We start from the raw sequence: 20,326 nt of genomic DNA, 5'->3' as shown, positions 1-20,326 counted from the left end.
AATAGTTATAGCAAATTCAATCTTGGATACTATTAAAATTTCTCAAAAATTAAAATTAATTTATATTTAAAGTACTTTGTAGAAACTATTAACTTCTTTAAAAAATAGTTTTTAACTTGTATCTACACTAATTTAGCTAATGAAAAAATTATTTTATTTATTTATTTTTCTACAAGTATTTCTAAAGTAGTTATCTCATTCATTCTTTTAGTTTAGAACGGATTAACCGGTCTAAGTTAGTACACAAGCAGCTTCCATGAAAATTGAAGAAAGGATTGAAGTTCTTATTCATTTAACGTGAATGAATAATTTTGATTATATGAGATAGATAACATAAACATGAAATGATCCTAGAGTGTTGGACAATCTCTCCTTTACAAAGTCCTATAACAGCCGTTATATCATTCTTATTTTCAGTAATAACGGTTTACTTGAGTATGGGAGTTCTCTCCCTCTTCTAACTTTGGGTTCAATCAGAAATGAGATCTCAAGTCCGAGGTAAATGATTTCAACATACGACTAATTGGTCATCTTCCCCTAAGTTATGAATTGAATGTTCTTCAGAGAAGTCTGATCAACAGATGATACGTTGCATTCCATAAAAAAACTAATTTACACGACGAGTCCAAATATTTGACTATATTTACTCGGTCTAAGCCTGGTCCACTTAGCACCAAATATCAACAACTCCGCAAACAAAACAAAAAAAAATACAACTACATTCACAAAGGAAAACTATGCATAAAAAATAAATTACAAATCTACATGGTCTCCCTTCCTATTCATGCCTCCAAATATTCAGCAAGAAAGAACACTCAATTCTACTAAAACGGTCACTGAATAACCTCCTATGATTTTGTATAGAACAAATTGTTAAATCACTCTTCTAACACCGCCAATGAATTCAGTTCAAGCATCAGTACCCATAGCCAAGAAACAGGTGAATGTAGTCATACCCAGAGATTTTAAGATCAGATCACAAGCTGACTTTTGTTAAGACCACAAGGAACTTAGTTTGGACGCAAGTTTGGCTGCCTTGTAGTCATCCCGAAGTTGAATAAATCTGTTGCACAGCAGAGAAATGAACATTTTCATCACCAAACATACTCAACAACATTAATTAATTTGTTCACTGGGATGTTGTGTGTTGGAGAGGGGGGCTTACTAAAACCACCATCACCACCACCAAGACTTATCTTGACAGGTGGTGTGAACTACATATTCAGTAAACGTCATTAGACTATCAAAAACAAAGTTTTAGTCAAATCATTTAAACAGATAATTTCAACAGTTTTTCCTAACATTGTCCTTTATCACTTTTTATTGAATAATCTTCCATTTGATCCACTTATCTTCCTGGAATCCTTAATATGGTCATCTTAAATAACCAAATTACCGTAAGGCTACCCACAAAGGGTGGCTTCAGTTGTAACCAAGCTTGAATTCAATGGTTAAGTGTGAAGGGACAATCTTCACAATTAATATCCTGATCGGGCATTACTCTCACCCCAAAGACTCTTCATGAAACTATTTAAGAGTGTAAAGGAAATTGAACAGCAACAGGAAAATATATATTATTTTTATATAAATGTCATTATGAGTCATTTTATACTGATGGTGAGGACAGTATAATAATAACAGCCAACAATAAAACATAAATCATTGCATTATTTACAGATCCAATGTAATTATACCTTTGAGCGTCTTTCCGTATGCTGGGTGTGCCCTCAAACAAAGTTGCAAGGCTCTCAGGAGCAACAATAAATACATTGGCCGTTCTAAAGAAAACCTTCAGAAATTAGTATGTAAAAATGGGAGAGGTGGGGGGTTTGAATTTTAAAAAAAAATTGCATGTCATTCAACTTACATGCCCAGCAATTCAAACTTTTCATCAACAGAAGGAGCATTGAAACTACGCAGAAAATCTCCATATTCAGTAATGTCACGCTTCAGTCGCAACCCCCCACTGCAAAGCAATTCATGAGCATACAACAATCAACAGGATATTATAGAACCAGTTGGTGACAAATATAAACTTCATAAATTACTTTCAGCATAAATTTTGAAGTTGGAGACGAAAAGACTTCTCACAAAACCTAAAGTACACAAGTAGACGCGCATAGAGAAAATAATTCAAACATTATAATAAATACATAAGGTGACGAAAGAAAATTCAGAAGGATTAATTTGTGATTAGCTTATGAACATTTTTTTGCCATATCAAAGCAGTACTTGTTACAGTAATATGTATATACAAGCTAGAGAAAATAAGGAATGTAGGACCCAGACAATTACCTTGGATTAAAAGTATACTTCTGCCAATGGTTTTGTAGCACCTTGTGCAACCGATTCCCCTATAATGACAAAATTTATCATGTTATCAATGAAATTAGGACAAAGAGCCCAAGCAACATATAATATGTTACCATAGCCATCTCACAAACTGGTAAAATGGCGATGATGCACAATTAATAAAAATAGCATAATGCAAGTAAGGCAGGTAATAGAACAAACATTGAAGATCATTATTAATGCACAGTTGGCTCAAACAAAATTCTTTATTATTAACCATTTTTTAGTCAAATTTCATTTTATATTTTCTTGCCATATCTTGGTATAATTCTGTCTTGTTCTTACTCCCCAACAAATACATAAGGTCTTGTTTTTTTTCTCTCTAAAAAAGCAGCTCAGCTAAGTGTTATGGGTAGAGTCCATATCATGAATGTGAAAGATAATGTTTAAATGGTCCAGACACAAAAGAAAGCAGCAATCCCAATAACATTAGTGCTAACGAACTGGACAGACTCCAAATTTTGAAATAATTGAGTAATAAATATAAGTAGATGAAAGTATACTGTTGAAAGCAATAAAAAGTTTCAGGCAGAAGCAAATCAGTGTCACTTGCACCAAATTAACCACCCAAGACAGATTGGACTGACGTTACATGAAAGCTGGATCTTCCTTAGAAGCAACAAATGAATCAATAGTATGGCTCCTTCTCCATCAGTAAACATTGATTAGGAACTGAACTATCACAAACAAGTAAACAATCAAAAGAACCACTTTCCCCCAGTGAAAAAACAATGATAGACACTGTCAACTACAAGAAAAGAGACTTTCAACCGATTAAAGTTTGTTTTAAGATCCAAGAACCTTGTGAAAAGATCATCCTCCTAAATGATTCTGTACAAGCAGCCAACTCTTTCATTCAAAAAGTCATCAAATCAATATTATATTCAATGATCAGAAACACCATATCATACCAACTCAGTCAGGAATGCTTGTTTGTTAAGGCCTTCTAGAGCAGTAAATGCAGATTCCAGCACACGGGAAAGATAAGCAACAACTCTGACACAGGAAACCAAAGTATACTTGTTAGTTAAGAATACAAAGTTGGAGGAATAAACTAAAAATTAAATGCTGATATCTATTTCAAATAAGATTAAAACTAGGTCCCTTAAATAACATTGACATCGGTAGTGTAGTGTCTGGAATCTATACAGCCTTGCTTGTTTTTCAAACCAACCAGTTTAGAAAGGGAGATCAAGAGTTTATGTTTTGACTAGTCTCTGGTCAACCCTTTAAAAGCAGAAGGTTAGAAACCAGTGAACCAGTGCTTTATTCTACTTGTTTACTAACATACATTATATTTTTATATAATTTCATGTATTCATAGGTATGTATGAAAACAAGCTCAGTTGGACCTTGAATCCTTGAACTGATCCAATTTTTGAAACCATGCTAAATATACATGAAGAACGAAATCATAAAATTTCAAATATTCAACAAAGTAAAAACAGCCTAGTTCACATGCGCAGAGATATAAATTACAGAAAATATCAAAATCATCAGTATTCAGTAGTTTCAGTTCAAGTTTCAAGAAACATCCACCTTGTGCAGGCACTGGTTGCCCGGTGGTCAGGAGCCATTCCATCATCAGGTGATCGATAATCTGTAGCCTTTTGTTCAGCTGAAAGCAACCGCTCCACCTGTCAAGGGGTTTAAAGTGAAATACTTAAGAGTTTAGGAGTTATGATTCCAACTTGAACAGCAAAAGAAAACACACCAGCCCCTTTCTATTAGATGGATAGTATGCAGACAGAGTAGCAATGATGTTTAATGTAGTTGACCACTGGTTATCATTCAAAATATTATAGGTACAACTGACCTCAGCCATGACAGTTTCAATGCACTGTTGTAATCCTTTATAAGCAGCTGCCTCTGCGCTTGACATTGCCGTAGCCATTTCCTCACAAGCAGCAGCATGTGCCCCATCAACAGGGAGCAAAAGCCGAGATATAGAATTAGAAAAATACTGCAGAGAATTACTCATTTCAGTTATAGAATTTGTTAATATCTAAAAATAGTAATTAAAAATCAAGGCTCAAATTGTACTTGTTGAATAATGGCTACACTGCTTCCAGATCGTTGTACAGATATCATGAAAGATCTGAAACTACTTTCACCAGCAGCTGCAGCTGCCTCTGCCTGCATATCAACAAATAAATGTTAAATTGTCTGGTGAAATGTACTCGTATTTTACACTTCTATATATACTTTAACAAGAGCATGCAAAAAGATCATGTATTTACAGCAGATGCAGCAGCAGCAGCCACTCTACGGGTAACACTGGTACCCAGCACAAATCTTTCCCTCAAATTAGCTGCTTCCGTCAGGCTGTCTCTAGCCCGTTCAAGCCCATCTGCTATATATTGACTAACCTGTAAAGTAGAAAGAAAATGACCCCTCAAAATGAACTCGAATGCACTAAAGGTATTATATATCTGAATGCTGACAAAGTGTGAAACTAACTTACTTGGTCTAGCAGGCAAGTAAACACTGCTTTTACATGGTTTGCAAGTGTTGCAGGCTGTAAAAGAATACTTTCAATTATTCATATAAAGGACTAAAATATTGATTTCAGATCAAAATATCAGAGCTTAACTACCTAAACATTGGTAAGTGCCAAACAAAAAACGCATTATTATGAAATGGTGAATTATTAAAAAAATGTTTTGATAAACTATAATATAAAGAAAAATCACATTTAGTATGAGCATAATAAGGCTCTTTGATTTTTATACTGGTCCAAATATGTATTTAGTTTACCAACATGAAATGAATTTGAACAAGCCTACAAAAAACAACCTCATTATGCTTCATTAATCCATATAAACAAAACTTACTTGGCCGAAGGTCCTTACTACAGTTACCCTAAGCAACTACTGCACTGCCCTGTAAAATAAAGCAAACAACTAATTACCTGGGAGGCAAATAGATTGCATCTTGAGATTGCTTCTTCATTCCAACGCACAAACTCGGTTACAACAGTAACAGATATTTGCTGTTGAGAAGAAACTACTGAAGCTCCTTTTGCGCGTCCAATTGACCCAGATGAATCAGAAATCTGCTGACTTTCGGCTCGCAATTCTTCCACCTGTATTTTTTAGGGACATAAATGTTATTGGAGTCCAATTGAATTAGTGTTGCAACATGTGTAAGATTTTTAGTCTCTACATTATTTATTTTTTTGTACAGATTTTATTAGATATATTCCCCTATTAGGGTTTATTGGTATAAATTTCCTTAATTGCAGTAACCAGGTTTGATTTGTCCATAATTCTAGCTTAGTTTTAAGTTCAAGTAGTATAAATTGTGAACTGTGTTTTATACCTTTGAATCATCAGAAAATAGTATTCACTTTCCTTCATAGACACATAAATCCTAGTCTCCACCTTCATTGTGACCAACTTAGGCAGGCTTCCTTGCTGCCATCAGTGCCTAAGTGGCACCTTCAGTTGCACTACAAGTTCTACAACCACTATCCCACCACCTACTTTTAATAGACCAGCAACTTCGACGAATTGACCACTGCCACGAGACTTGTTACTGGAAGCCACGTCACACTCTTTCAAGGACATTTTCCCATATTGTGCATACCACACGATTCCCTATTGGCATTCATTTGCATCACCACTGCCACAGTCAGTCATACCCAATTGCTGAAAGTGGCAGCCTTCAACTCCAACCCTCTCTTCACGTACAAAATGTGCATCATGCTCCTTCACTCCACAATTAATCTTGATTTGATATATAAAGTTACTCAAGATTTGATGTGTAGTAAACAGTAGCATTCTTTCCTTCCTATTGTGTCATTCAAGATCTTGTCTCAGTGAGAACACATGGAACTGAACATTAATGGGGAAGGCTATACAATCTGCATTGTGTAGAAACAAAAGGCATTGCCAAACTGAATGTGTCCACTCCATGTCATTAGACTAGTTATGAGTTTGTGCCTTCCCAAATTAGACTTCAATGTCAATGTCTAGTGCATCCTCCTTTAAGTAATCTTAACTCTTCAAGCATTGTTCCTCATATGTTTATTTTAGAGTTCATCGAGTCTTTTAATTGTGATTTACATCTATTTCAAAAAAGCTAATTTGTTGTCAATAATAGAAAAGATGAGCGTTCATTCTCATGTTTGGTTTGGGGGACCAGCTCCTATTTTTTATAATTTCTATTGCAAAATGGTTAGTTTCTTTTGTGAGTGACTAAATTAAGGTTTCATGAATTCACCAGATGAAAGATTGATTGGAGGTGTTTCAACTATTCTTGAACTTCTATTGGAAGATCAATTAAATGATTATGCTTGAATAGTGGAAAGGAATAGCTGAATCAGAATTGTCCTAATTTTCTACAACAAAACCATGTTATTCATAAACTAACATGTGTCAATATCCTACAGCAAAATGAGTCACTCAAACAGAAAAATTGCCTTTTCCTTGAAGTTATCAAGAATTTTCTATTTCAAATGTTTGTTCCAAAATCGTATTGGAGAGAAGTTGTTTCAGCCATACTTAAGTTCTCGATAGTGTTACCCCAATCCATTATGTGACTTCCCTTCTATTTCTATTTTGAAAGTATTTCACATTATGCCTTTGGTTCTGTTGCCTTCTCCATATTCGGAGTCAACATTGTCATGTATTGGATCTTAGGGCAGTCAAAATTTAACCCCTAAAGTTGCCAAATTTTATGTTTTTAATGGTGTTTTTGGAGATTCCACATTGACTACAGATAAAAGTCAAATTACAGAATATAATATGGTTGCAAACCTCATATGCTAGTTTTGTAGCATATGAGAATATAAAGTTACTTCCTAATATGATATTAGAATTTATTCTAACGAGGTTTATTAGGCTTGTCATCGGACTATCCATAAATATCTAGTCTCATGCTCGAGATGTCCAGTTTTCAACGTAAGAGGGTTAGTTTAAGATCTCACATCGACTAGAGATAAGACCGAATTACAATATAACTGGATACATATAATAAGTCAATTTTATAAGGTTGAATTAGACTTAAAGTCTACTTTCTAATAGATGTCAAGTGTCACATGATAATATCGCTACCCCTTCAACTTCAGCCAGTGTTATTAATCATAGGGGCCTCATGTTGAGCTTTCGGTGAGCCTTTCTCTCTTCCTTATTGCCTTTGCTCATGTGCAGATTTGGCATCTTCCTCTCGCACTAACTACTAACAGCATATCAGAAGCATTTGAAGCAATTCAAAACAAAGCCAACAAGCCATTATTTATACACAATAGAAGGAGAAAACCCAACTAGGCTCAATAGCAACCCCAACTGTCAGGTAAGCACTCCTACTGTAGAGTCTTTAGAAATTATTTTTATTAATTATAATTCTAATACTGAATACTTGCTTGTTACCTTGAGCAAAGAAAAAAAATGTTATGTTAAATATCTGTTTGTGTCTAGTGTCGACTAAACACCTTTTTATGAAACACTAGAGTTTTATATCAGCCATTATTCTATTAAGATCGCCAAACCAGTACAAGAAGCCTTAAAACAGGAAAAATGGATTCAAGACATGAATAAAAATCATATTTGATGACCTAGATGCTATGTGAACTATTATTGATAAAAATCATGCTTGGTGACCTTGGAATTATGTATGAAGTATCTATGACGTTGCTTTCTGCAACATCAAAACCATAATTCGGTTCAGATTGATGAGAAAACATGCAGAAATAGACCAGACCTTCATCAAGGAGACAACATATGTTCCTTTTGGAGATCAGTAGGCAGAAGTTCTAACAACAGGGCTACCCAATCAGCGATTACAAGATCTTACTAGCAAGCTATGGCACTAAAATTCCATTAACTAAGCTATGAAGTTTTGTAGCATATAAAGTATGAAGCACGCTGCCCGTGCATTATTTTTCTTCATTTAATTATATTTGCTTCTTTATTTGGAATGATTGGTCAAGGTTTAGTTGTTTACAGTAATCAGGTCTGGTTTGATGTCCATAGCTTAGTTTTTATAATCAAAGCTGTATAACTACAAATAGTGATCTTTATTATACTATTTGAATCATCATAAAATAATTTCCACATATTACAAGTGTAAGGGAAAAGAATTAAAACAATCACAAACCTTCATTTTATATAATTGCCTAAGAGATGCCTGCTCATATTCAGGATATTCGTCCTTGTGGCTTGAAAATAGGGACTCTGTTAGACCTGAATAAAGAGCGAACTTTTTGTTAAGTCACCTAATACTTTTTTTGAATATTCTAATTCAGCACAAAGCACATGTTACCATAAGACACATCAACATTTATTGAAAAACTACTTTATTAGTGGGAATGGAATTAATAATACAAGAATGAAGCATATATGTCATTACCACATATTTCTAAGATGGGTAAAATGCATTAAATTAAGAAAAAGTCAAAAGTCCTAGTTCAAAATTGCCATGAGGCAAGATTAGAGTCATATAATAATTATACTTCTAGGTCTAACACTTATATTGCACATCAATCACAAGTTATTGTCAAAGCAAGCAGAGCAGTATGAAAGCACAATTCAAAAGCATTCGCAATGATCATGCCCATTATATGACTAAGATTATGTTTGCTTAACTCAAATTCTGAATTCCAAGACAAATGCAACATAACTTCACTCTCACGTTGTTCTTCTGTTGAACGGAACCAGGTGAGAATTCAGACAGTCTAAATAATAAAGCCCCAACAACAACTGACACACACTGTATTATATGGTAGACAGATGACCAGCCTCAAGAAATCAAGAAAACATAATTGTCTTTTAAGTTTCACTACAAAACCATGTGTGTAATTGTCAAAAATTCATCTAACAAACAAACATAAGTCCTTCTAATATCATTTGCATTTATGTTCCAAACCATTCACCAGATATCAATTAAGAAAATCATGCATATTTAGAGTTAACACATTACCCTCAACATCCAAGTCACCACATCCTACAGCTTGTAGATCTCTTGCTAGTTCTCGGGTCTTTTCATATGCCACTGCCAGCATTCGAAGATACTGAAACCTCAACTCAAATCAAATACAAATCACATTGGCATCAGCCTTCTGTCTAAACTGGCTCTTGGATGATAATAATGAAGGAAGTTGGATAATTGTACTCACTAATAGAAGCCCACCTTCCTCCATGGAAGGTAAATTGACAATAGATGGCTTCTCTAACAGTTTGTCCAAAAGGGCAGTGATTCGCTGCTCTAAAACTCGCTGCATACAGAATTATGAGAACATTGGTTTTTGTGAATACAGTAAACTATATAACCTGTTCAAGACCGCAATATTCATTGAAGACAGTTTTTTGGGTACCTGAACTAAAATTGACATAACTTCACTTGGTGTGGGGAATACAGCTGTGATTGTTGCAGCCTCTTTACGAACAGTATCTGTAAAAAACTACCATCAGTCATTGATTCTGTCAAGAAAATTTTCATTTTACTAACAGCAGCAGAAAGTATATTTCAAACCTGTGATTTCTTTGTACAAGGAGGAAAGCCCACGAGCAACATTACTAGGGCTAACTTGGGCACCCTGGTCACCTAGAACCAGCTTAGTGTCTGCATTCATTACTTCAACATCAATGAACATTGGACGTGTTGCCACATAATGTTGCATGGCGCTTGTACCCCTGTTAAACTGCATTACAAATAGTAATTTAGCTAAATAGATGCATCATTTACTAAAAAATCAACATTTGATATGTAAGTAGATGCATTCAAAACCAGTGAATTTACTTATTTCCATTATAAGTAAAATATACTGCTAGCATAAGAGACAAAGTACAAACATTTGAAAGCAACCATTCAAACAACTACACTGTACAACCATAAATTGAAGCTTGGATTCTATTTAAAATGAGTTAAATTTCAAATACAATTTAATCAATACGCAGACCAACTAAAGTAACATTAAATTCCATTTAGTATTGGCAACTATACAACATCTAGCAAATCACAAAGTACAATGCAATTTAAGCAAAAGGAAGACCGATACACCTTTACTCTTAAATTTAAAATTTTTATTAATTAGTGCTGCAATTAACAAGAGGGAATTATCATAAACAATGGACAAAAGATGCATTTCAATTTGGCGAAAGAGAAGGATGAAAAAGGAAGCATCGTTGAAAATGAGATAATAGAGAAAGTGACAAACGATGACAAAAAAAGAATATCATCAGAGGTATGAGAAACGAGGAAGCAAGCACAGACTCAATTTGATGTACTGGCTATTAGACTGAAATTGATATTGACAAGTAAAACAAGAGATATCCAACTATAGGACTTAAGAATTATAAGCTATATAAAATAAAAACATAACACAAGGCCTCCAAAAACCCATGAACATGAGATATCGATGATATCAGGTACTATTTCTATGACCAACAATTCAGAATTTTTTTTTCTTGGTTTGGTTTTACCAGTAAAACAATCCAAGTTATCTGAATGGAAAATAGTAATATGGGAAAGTGACACGGGGATTATAGGGGAAAGGGAAAGGGATGTAATTATGTAAAACAAAACTTTATTACCTGAGACAAAATTTTGGCACACTCGGCCATGGTGGTCAATTCTCTTTTCTGTGATGCTGCATCAAAACGAGAGAGCAATCTATTCTCCAGTTCTGCAAAAATAGAGAAAGAATTATCAAACATTTATTACTTAAGAAATGCATAACACAGTTTTAACATTCATGGGTTGCCACTAAATATTTTGGTTGTAACCTTATGTAAGGTCAGATAATCCAGAAATATCAGCATGTTCGTATATTCTAAAAGGCAAGAAGCAAAATTCTGAACATGCACCCTGTTAATGGGGAAAGGTAGAATTGAGCTAGTGTTGAATTGTGTCCCTCGAGGCTAAGTAAAGTCATTTGCTACCGATAATCTTATTGGATGAAAAAAAGGTAGTAAACAAAATTTCCATGCAATTTAAATCCTCAATATTGCTTACATTTGGTTCACATCACACCAAATGGAAGAAAGATAACACTTGATAAAAGCACATGTCCTTAAATGTGGACACTTGCATTCCAAGATAAAGCAGAACACAAAAAGGCAGAAATACCTCTGGAAAATTAAACATGAGCTCCACTCTGTTCAGTAAACTCATTTTGTATTTGGAATTCTAGATGGCCATAGTGACAAATACAGTAAAAGCCAGAAGATCATAAAAAGGTGTTACGTGACCAATAAGCCTAATTAGAGAGACCTTAGATGAAGAAGCTGTTTCATACGTACAGAAATATGTCAACATCATTGATAAATAAATTTGTGTTTTGATTAAGCGTAGTTATTAAGCTTTTAAAGGATGCTGACCATTCTATCTGCAACAAAAGAAAGCAGACATCCTCACAGATCACAAAATTCTTAGATTGAATAATGTATTTTGTCAGTCACAATATTCTTGATGAAAAAAGGACTATAATATTGCAGTTTTAACAAGAAATGCACATAACTATGATTCTCTTAATTATTCTGTTTGACAGAAACATGTGATATTAATAAGCTAACATGTCCCTGTTTTTCATAAAAAAAAATATTTACCATTGCAGTATTCCTGCAAATTAGCAACTGCAACTTCTAAGCCTCTGCTAGCAGTTGCATTTCCCATAGCCGATGGAACAGGTATTCCATGTCTTCCAATATCTTCTTCAGCAAATGACCCTGAAAATAAACAGTATTAGCATAGCGTTGACATAATTGGGTTAAAGCATCATATAAATTAAAAAGCATCTCAATTCTTACGTAATTTCTGGGCAATTGAAGCAGCCTCAGCAACACGGCTATCATCAGAAAAAAGAGGTGAAAGCTCCATCAGATCACCTGGGCTGCTATTGAACTCCATTAAATACTGCAGAAAAAACCAACCATTGGCAAACTTTCCTAACATGAATAATGGTAAAAACCACATGAATCAACTGAAATACTTTTATCAACTCAATTGTTTGACTGGCTGTTTCCCGCTGAGCATCTGCACTCTGAAAATTAAACAGTACTGGAAATGAGATTATATTTCAAAGACAAAGGAGGAATTGACTTACCAATAAAACATAAAACATAATAATACAAACAAATGAGACTGCAATCCATCCCATGAAACATAGTCGGACCATGGAAGAACTCTCTACCTGAAGATGATCACCTATCTTTGCAGCTGTCTGCCCAACACTTGAAATTCGCGAATCTAACCTGGCAAAGCTATCAAACAATCCATCCACGCCTTTCTCTAGCTGAAAAGGAAATAAATAAAAAATGCACAAAATTTAAACATACGATCCCAACAGATCATTCTGACCTAGTTAGATAGCAAGGTATAAAAGATCTTCATTCTGAAAAAAGCAAAATAATAAAGCAGAAAAGAAGGAGCTCAGAACTAACAAATGTAATTTTTAAAAGAAATAATTACTATATTGCAATTTATTTTGGTTTGAGACCATGTTTAATAAGACTAAAGTGAACGATAAAGTTCTTCTTCCTCTGCAACCAAAATATACCAAAGGCTCAAACTGTAGAAGACCAATTAACCTACAACAACCTCACACCCATTGATCCAAATGCTCAGCAGGAACAATTGCAAATTTTAGCTTAACACAAACCAAGTAGATTCGAGACTCACCTCAGAAAGTGTCTTTCGATGCTTAGAGTCTTGAACTGAGACATCTTTCTTAAGATTGTAGAGTCTCCCATCAATCTTCCAACCAAAAGACAACAACAATAAAATCAAGACCTCAAACAAATTAAATTCCAAAAAAAAGTTACCAATCGGTAGAGGAAGGAAAACCTGTTTCCGAAGCTCAAGCAGCTCCTTGCAAGAATCCTTGAACAACGACAAGAGCTTCTCAACCTCGGGGAACAACGGACTCGCAAGTGCCTGCGAGGAGTACTTGGCCGCATCGGACGGCGCTCGGATATGCCCGTTCGGCTCGCCGCCGTCCGCTTCCGCTTCCTCCAATTTGAAGGACGGAAGAAGCTCGCCGACGAGGTTCCCGAACAACGCGTCAAACGAGAAGTCTCCCTAACACATAAACAGCAACATCAACATCAAGATCAACAACACGTTCCTTCAATCGAAACCGAAATTCTCTCTAAGCTGAAGGAAATAATCGCTGGAATTACGAACGTACCTTGAAATCGTCGATGTCGAGAATGAGAGGGAAGGTTGTACCCGACGATGAGGTTTTGGAGGGCTTGCTCGCTCCATCAGTAGGCTCTCTCATGACGGAGAAAGCAGTGCGAGTCAATGCGGTTGGATTTGGCGAAACTGCGATAACGGATTGGGAATAGCGATCTTCTTCTTCTTCTTTTTCTTCGGTTGTATCGTTATGTTATGGAGTTGGTTTGTTTGAAAGTGTTACTGGAAAAGTGAAAACCCTGGGTGGAGGGACACGTTGGAATGGATCGATCGATGATGAAGCAGCCACAACCAACACGCACGGTGGAAGGAAGCTCGATGGAATATCGCAACGGCAGAAAATTCTTAAAAAATTAAAATTCCACTATTTTATTCTTCCATGTTTAAAAACTTTTTTTTTATGTATTGATAATGTGATTTTATTATGCACAAATAATTTTTTTAAAATCTATAATTATATTTCAGATTTATGTGCTGAAATGGTAAGAATTGTTCAAACACCCATCATACTTTTCTTGTGAACCAAATTCGAAGTATGACAAAAATTGTTGTTTATGAGGCAATCAATCAAAAGTTAACTTTTTTTATCTCATGTTAGTGGATTGTTATTTATTTTGTGGACTGATTAAAAAAATATTATGTATCCACTCTTTGTGACACTGATATACATTTTATTTATCAAAATGATACAATTTTGTATTTTGTATGATATTTATTAAAATAGTTAAATTTTTACTTTTCTTTTTGTCATAGATAAGTTGTGTTTGAAAACATGCTCGTTCAAATGTATATAATTTTTTACACGATTATAAAATGTAAAATTCATGCTTTCAAATAGAAAATTTTAAGTCTCTTAATTTTTTTTACTGAAATCATATTTAAGCTTGCGATTATGTATAAAAATAATAAGAAGCACAACTTTTTCTAATTTTTTTCTAGAAGTCGTGACTTCAATCACAACTTTAGCATTGATTTTTTATTTATTTTAGTTTTGTTAAAACCGCGCTATCACCGTTTTATGACCGTATTACCTAAATTTTTTACATAGTTAGAACTTATAAATACATAATGAAATAAAAAATAATAATAATATTGAATGGGGTCATTTTAACTTTTAAGTTGGAACAAAAATCAATATATTAAATACACATCTTAATTTCAAATTAAAGTCTAAATATTTATTTTTAAGTTTTCAAATAAATACTACTTAACTTAAAAACAAAACATACATTAAATAAAAAAACAATTTACAAAGTAAAGCAAGTAAATCATAAACCATTAAATGAAAATTTTAAAAAACACATTTACGTATCAAACAAAAGCAAGTAAAATAAAAACTAAAAAACAAAACATCACCACCTGCTACATAACACAATTTAAAAAAATACTTAAATAATGATCCAAGTCATGGCTTAAAATAAAGAGTGGAGTAGTTATAGAGTAATTATTTTTATTATATTTGCAGTGTCAAATAAATTTTACTAAAAAAATTAAAGTGGTGCCGAGCTTAACGATTTCAATTAAAAAAGGAAGTTGTACTTTAATTTTGGAAAAAAAAAATTATACAAAATTATAAGTTTAAGTACGATTTTAGTTAAAAAAAATACAATAAACTGAGAATAAAAGCATCTTAATTGTTATCACACAAAAGCAAATAATATTAGTTTCTGAATCATTGATTAAACTTGCTGTGAACTGTTTATAAAACACAACTCATTAATGCATTACCAAACATGCTAATGCACACATTCAATGTGATTTTTTCAAGTCTTTTAGTTCTTAGTTCCACGATTTTGGACTTCGTAACGTGATCATCCACTTTACCAAATCATTTCCAACCACACTGTTACATGAGATTTTTAGCCAAATTTCACTTTCTACACTGATAGAATTTTCAGAAAAAAATCAAATCTCAGTACTAATATTCAATATCTTTGTCATCTTTTCAACTTGCTCCAGCAACCCTCGTAATTTAACTTCTGAATATGTTCTTTGCTATAAATTTAGCAAATAAACAATCAATAAATTGTTTACTAAAATAACTTGTTTTAGTTTTCCTTTGGGGCTTCTGTTCATCCATGAATTGCATAGCAGAGGGCATAGAGAAAACAGAAAAGGAACAGATTTAAGTATATCAGTATGTCATATAATTGAAGAAGCTTGACTAACAAAATTGTAAAGTAGTAACCAAACACATGATGATTGGCAATTGATGAGAGACAGTTTTATCTGTAAATTTATCAGAACAATGAAAAACTAAAACTAAAAGTAAGAGAGTGCTAGTTCTGATACTGTTATTGCAGTGCATGCAACTGTATGAGTTACTTGTTTTGGGTTGGATTTGAATTGCTTGGGGGAATTGCTCTGAAGCATGACTCCACCTGCTTTGGAAGATCTCTTCTATGACCCCTCAAATCTTTCAGAGCTTGATGAGAAGGTGACCTTACTCTGAGTGGCAAAGAGGTAACCTCAGCAGTGGCATCTGATGTTGACAGCAGCAACAGTGTGAAAGCAAGAGGTGCCAGTGGCAAGGACCAGCCCTTCATTGTAGCTGAGAGTCTTCAAATCAGTGAGGTTCAATTCAAGTGAATCAGTGTTCCTCTATGCTTCTTCCTGGTACAGTTTGGAAATGAAATGGTAAAAATCTGAAATTTGGGATTTGATGCCATGGAATCACGTGCTGTTACTGATGTGTGTTGTACTGTGTAGCCTTGGGATTTGGTGAAAAACAGAAAAAAGGAGACAGAAAGTTCAGAGAGGTCATGTGATCAACCACATGGTGACAAGTATGTTTTGCATAAGTATTTAGTGCATCTTCGGTTCCACTGTCACAAAGAAAATCAATTTTTCAGTTATAAAGACTTGTGTGGTGGTTCCTTCACAATGAAACTATAATTGGTTTTCTTCGGATCCAACTAAACATTATATTTAAAAAACTTTCACTTATCTGAAGTTATTTAAATTATTTGTTTGGACTGAGGGATGCATCCAAGGGAATTGAGAATAAAAGATAAGACTGTTTAAATTTTTTTTTAAAAATGTAAAAAGTGAAGAATTTTTTTATTGAAATTATGTAAAAGATATGATGGTTGTAATTAATAATTTTTTTAATTAATAAATTGTAAGATTATAATTGTTTATTGTGATTAAAAGTAATTTAAAATAAAATTTGATTATTTATTTTCTAAAATGGTATGTGAACTTAATTGAAAAAATATATGAATTATATGGCATTGTGAGTATATGTAAAATTGTTGAAAATAAATTTTGATAAAATTAAATCAAATTGAAATATAAATAATTGTAAAATATTTAAGAGAAATTGTAAATTTGTAAAATTTAATAAAGTAAATCAAAATTGACATAAAAATTAATCACCTATTTAATATTAAACATAAAACCGGATAATACAACATGTTTGTTAGGTATTACTTGAGGTTTTGTTTGGATTGGAGAAGAGATGTATGAGGATATGAAGAAGTGAATGTAATAATTCGAGAGAAAAGTATGAGGAAAATATAAAAAAATTGAGTGTGTTTAGATTAATGTATCTTAGAGCAAATTTGTGAGCAAAGTTTATTCAAATTTGTGAGTAATGTGATAGTTATGAGAGTTTTTATTTTTTTTTAAAGATGTAAAATATAAGATTATAAATTTATCTTTATCTTTAAAAAATAGAATAATCAAATAGTAGGTATTTTTGTGTAGATTTGGGTGAATTAAAATTATGTAAGTTATTTTCGATAATTAATTTTGAAAAAAATATGAGTTACTTGACGAAAAATAATTTACATGTAAAATTATAGATATATGTAGAAATTATAAATTATTACATAGAAATAAATAATTATAATATTCATAAAATTGAAATTATAATTAGAAAAGAATTTTATATTAAATTTAAATGGTATTATTATATTTATAATAATTATTATTATATTATATAATTTGTTTATTATAAATAACTAAATATTTTTGTTTTAATTTTTTTTATGTTATTATCAATTTTATTAATTATTATTATTTCATTTTATTAAAATATTTATGTTAGTTAAATTTATATAATAATTAATATATGTAAAAAGGGTCAAATTGAAAAGCTAACTTTTCCTGACCTTCTTTTGATTTTCAGGAACAAATGATATTTATTATTTACATATATATAATTTCCTTCTTATTGTGTTCATCTGTGATTCACCCTACCATGTTAATAAATATTGTTGACTTTAATGATTGTTGACTTTAACGATATCAAATATGTTGTAATTAAGTAAATTTTAATATATTATTATTAAAAAAATTATAGAAAATAAAAAATTAATCTAAATGTAAATATGTAATTTACATTTGTTATCTTCCATATTGTCTAATTAAATTAATTGTACAGTTTTAAAAAATTGTTATACATTTTTTAATTTAAAAAAGTTGTACTAATAATATATATAAATTTGTTAAGTTTCATAATAACTAGTTAAATAGTTATGCTAGGATATTTATTAATTAAAGATATAAGAGAATGTATATATTGAGAATTTATGAAACTTGAAGTGATATTTGTTCATATAATAATTTATTATGTGATGGAGATCAATTTAATATTGTATATTTCTACCTTTTAAATCTATATATTAACCTAATTTCTCTTTCACTCTAATCAAATCCAAACACGTCATCTAAATAGACATGTAATCAATTTCACAAATAAGTTCAAAGAATGCTTACTTAGTGATGATAAAAAAAGATGTAGGAAGACCAAAATCGATTATGACAAGATATCCTAGGTCAAAATGACTAGGTTAATATGAAAGCAAGAAGCTCAATAAAGCAAATACCTATAACATATCACACACATGTACGATGAACCTACTTTGATTTTGACGAGTCTCCAAACTCAACTCAGATAAACTATTATGATTATGGATCCAAATTTCCTTCGGAAGGTGATGTACATGATAAGATTCAACCAAAACTTCAGGCAACAGCTAAAGCAAATCGTGGATGTTCACACCTGGTTCCTTCCTTGCTGGAGCATGCTTGACACACGCTCTGTGAGAAAACATGACTTCCATCAAAAGGTGCAAGAGAAGTTGTTGGCTGCTGCAATTATTGATATGGCATTTAAGTACACAATGAAGCTTGCATCAGAAGCACACTTCAGCTTTTCTTTCAGGTTTAGTTTTTCTAAGAAAGTAATAGTAGCTTTTGCACTGTTTGCCACCCAATTTGTTTCATTTAGGCAGACAAAAAGATGCAAGACTCAAAAGTTTCTTATCTTTTTTGCCTAATCATCACCATGAAAATTGAAAATAAAAAAGATCCAATAAAGGAAACACCAGATTTAGACTTTGTTCAGTGTACTTTGGTAAAGGAAGGAGAGGAGATGATTTGCATGGATGTAAAATTGTTTGCTTCGGTTGATTTCTATGACAATGCATGGAATGTTTGTGGTCTCAGACCCAAATTCTCACTCTCAAACTCTCATATTTGGCTGAAAAGTCACTCTAATTTGTGAGCCTTTTCCATCTTTCAACACCACTCATATACCATCTCCTCTGAAAAGGAAAAATCAGAACTTCATTTGGCATAAGTTAGCATTGGAGTGACTTCAAATTTGAACCCCCAAGTGGAACTTCTCTTCCCCTGCCATTCTTCCCAGTGTGAGACTGCTAGAACTTTCATTTTTCTTTGTTTTGAATAGATTATGATACATATATAGTTGATCATGTATGATATATAATTGATTACACAAGTTCACATTTTTCTGCACTTTCTCCATGTTATTCAGATTAAAACTCTTGTTTTTACAAAAGGGTAACTCAAGAACCAGTAAAACTCTGTTGGTTGTTCATAGTTGGATCATATTCTAGAACCTCTTAAGAAATTCGCTATGCCATTGATGTATATGAGTCGTGTAGTACTTATAAACCATCAAGGTGTAGGTGTTAACAGTTGGTCGTTATTAGATATATCATCAATGCATTGTCACAGTCACGTAATGCAGAAATAATGGACCATCCTTCATACATAGCCTTCTACAATTTGGTATTTATAATATACTTTTTATGATCATTTCATTCACCACATATTGTGACAAAGTAGCAAAGGTTTATATCTATGCATTTTACCTTCACAAAAGAAAAGAACATTTGCGATGTGAATTGCTGTTTCTGTTCTATTAAAAAATGGTTGAAACTTGAAATACACCTATTTAATGCCTCACGTGATGTGGTAAATTCTATCACTGTCTTTCTTTGGTATTTCTCACTTTTTTTTTCCTGCAAGAAGTTGCAAAAGTTGGTGTGGAGAATAGAAATTAGGTAGAAATAACAAATCCTTTATTAAAGTAGAGATTTCATTAAACAAATAAACTAAATATTAATAATTATATATAATTTGTTACTAACGTAAAGTGGTTGAAAATTAGTCTGTTATTGACCTAGTCGAGATACCTAATTAAAAGGTCATTAATTTAATCATTTAAATGTTAACATATATAAAATTGATAATATTATAAAAATTATAACTAAAATAAAAAAAATTCAAAGTAATTTTAAATTTCGTTTGAATGTTATTAATTAAGTAATTTTTCTGATTTTGATGATATATTTTTCATGCATCGTAATTGGGATTCTATTTCGGAAGAACGCGATCTTAGCCGTTCACGGTCCACTAAAAAAAATGTAACAGTAAAGAGATATCTGAGCCAGAGTCAAATTCTGGTACCACAAATCCTACGGCTAAGAAAATTCCATGAATGGACGGGACATGAAAGTACGGAAACACCCTCGGGTGTGAAAGCGACGTGGGAAGGGTAAAGAGGGATAAAATGGTGAATAGA

General features: G+C 32.6%; 1 protein-coding gene across 1 annotated transcript; it reads right to left on the bottom strand.

Moving 5' to 3' along the window:
• Positions 1 to 571: 571 nt before the first annotated feature.
• Positions 572 to 14,012, bottom strand: LOC137818099 (exocyst complex component SEC10b). The gene is made up of 24 exons (XM_068621327.1): positions 13,481 to 14,012; positions 13,138 to 13,371; positions 12,973 to 13,047; positions 12,485 to 12,586; positions 12,284 to 12,334; positions 12,102 to 12,207; positions 11,901 to 12,020; positions 10,887 to 10,978; positions 9,826 to 9,994; positions 9,668 to 9,744; positions 9,470 to 9,568; positions 9,274 to 9,364; positions 8,452 to 8,537; positions 5,264 to 5,437; positions 4,817 to 4,870; positions 4,593 to 4,721; positions 4,396 to 4,488; positions 4,169 to 4,315; positions 3,892 to 3,989; positions 3,264 to 3,348; positions 2,296 to 2,354; positions 1,868 to 1,966; positions 1,695 to 1,778; positions 572 to 1,063 (listed from the first exon to the last, which is right to left on the bottom strand). Exons 1-24 carry the CDS (start codon positions 13,571 to 13,573, stop codon positions 994 to 996), a joined length of 2,487 nt encoding a protein of 828 aa, XP_068477428.1. The 5' UTR covers positions 13,574 to 14,012; the 3' UTR covers positions 572 to 993.
• Positions 14,013 to 20,326: the final 6,314 nt, after the last annotated feature.

The sequence above is a fragment of the Phaseolus vulgaris genome, chromosome 10, assembly GCF_000499845.2.
Source record: "Phaseolus vulgaris cultivar G19833 chromosome 10, P. vulgaris v2.0, whole genome shotgun sequence".
Classification (NCBI taxonomy): Eukaryota; Viridiplantae; Streptophyta; class Magnoliopsida; order Fabales; family Fabaceae; genus Phaseolus; species Phaseolus vulgaris.
Note: the sequence above shows the minus strand (reverse complement) of the source record. Positions and strands in the feature narration are given on the sequence as shown.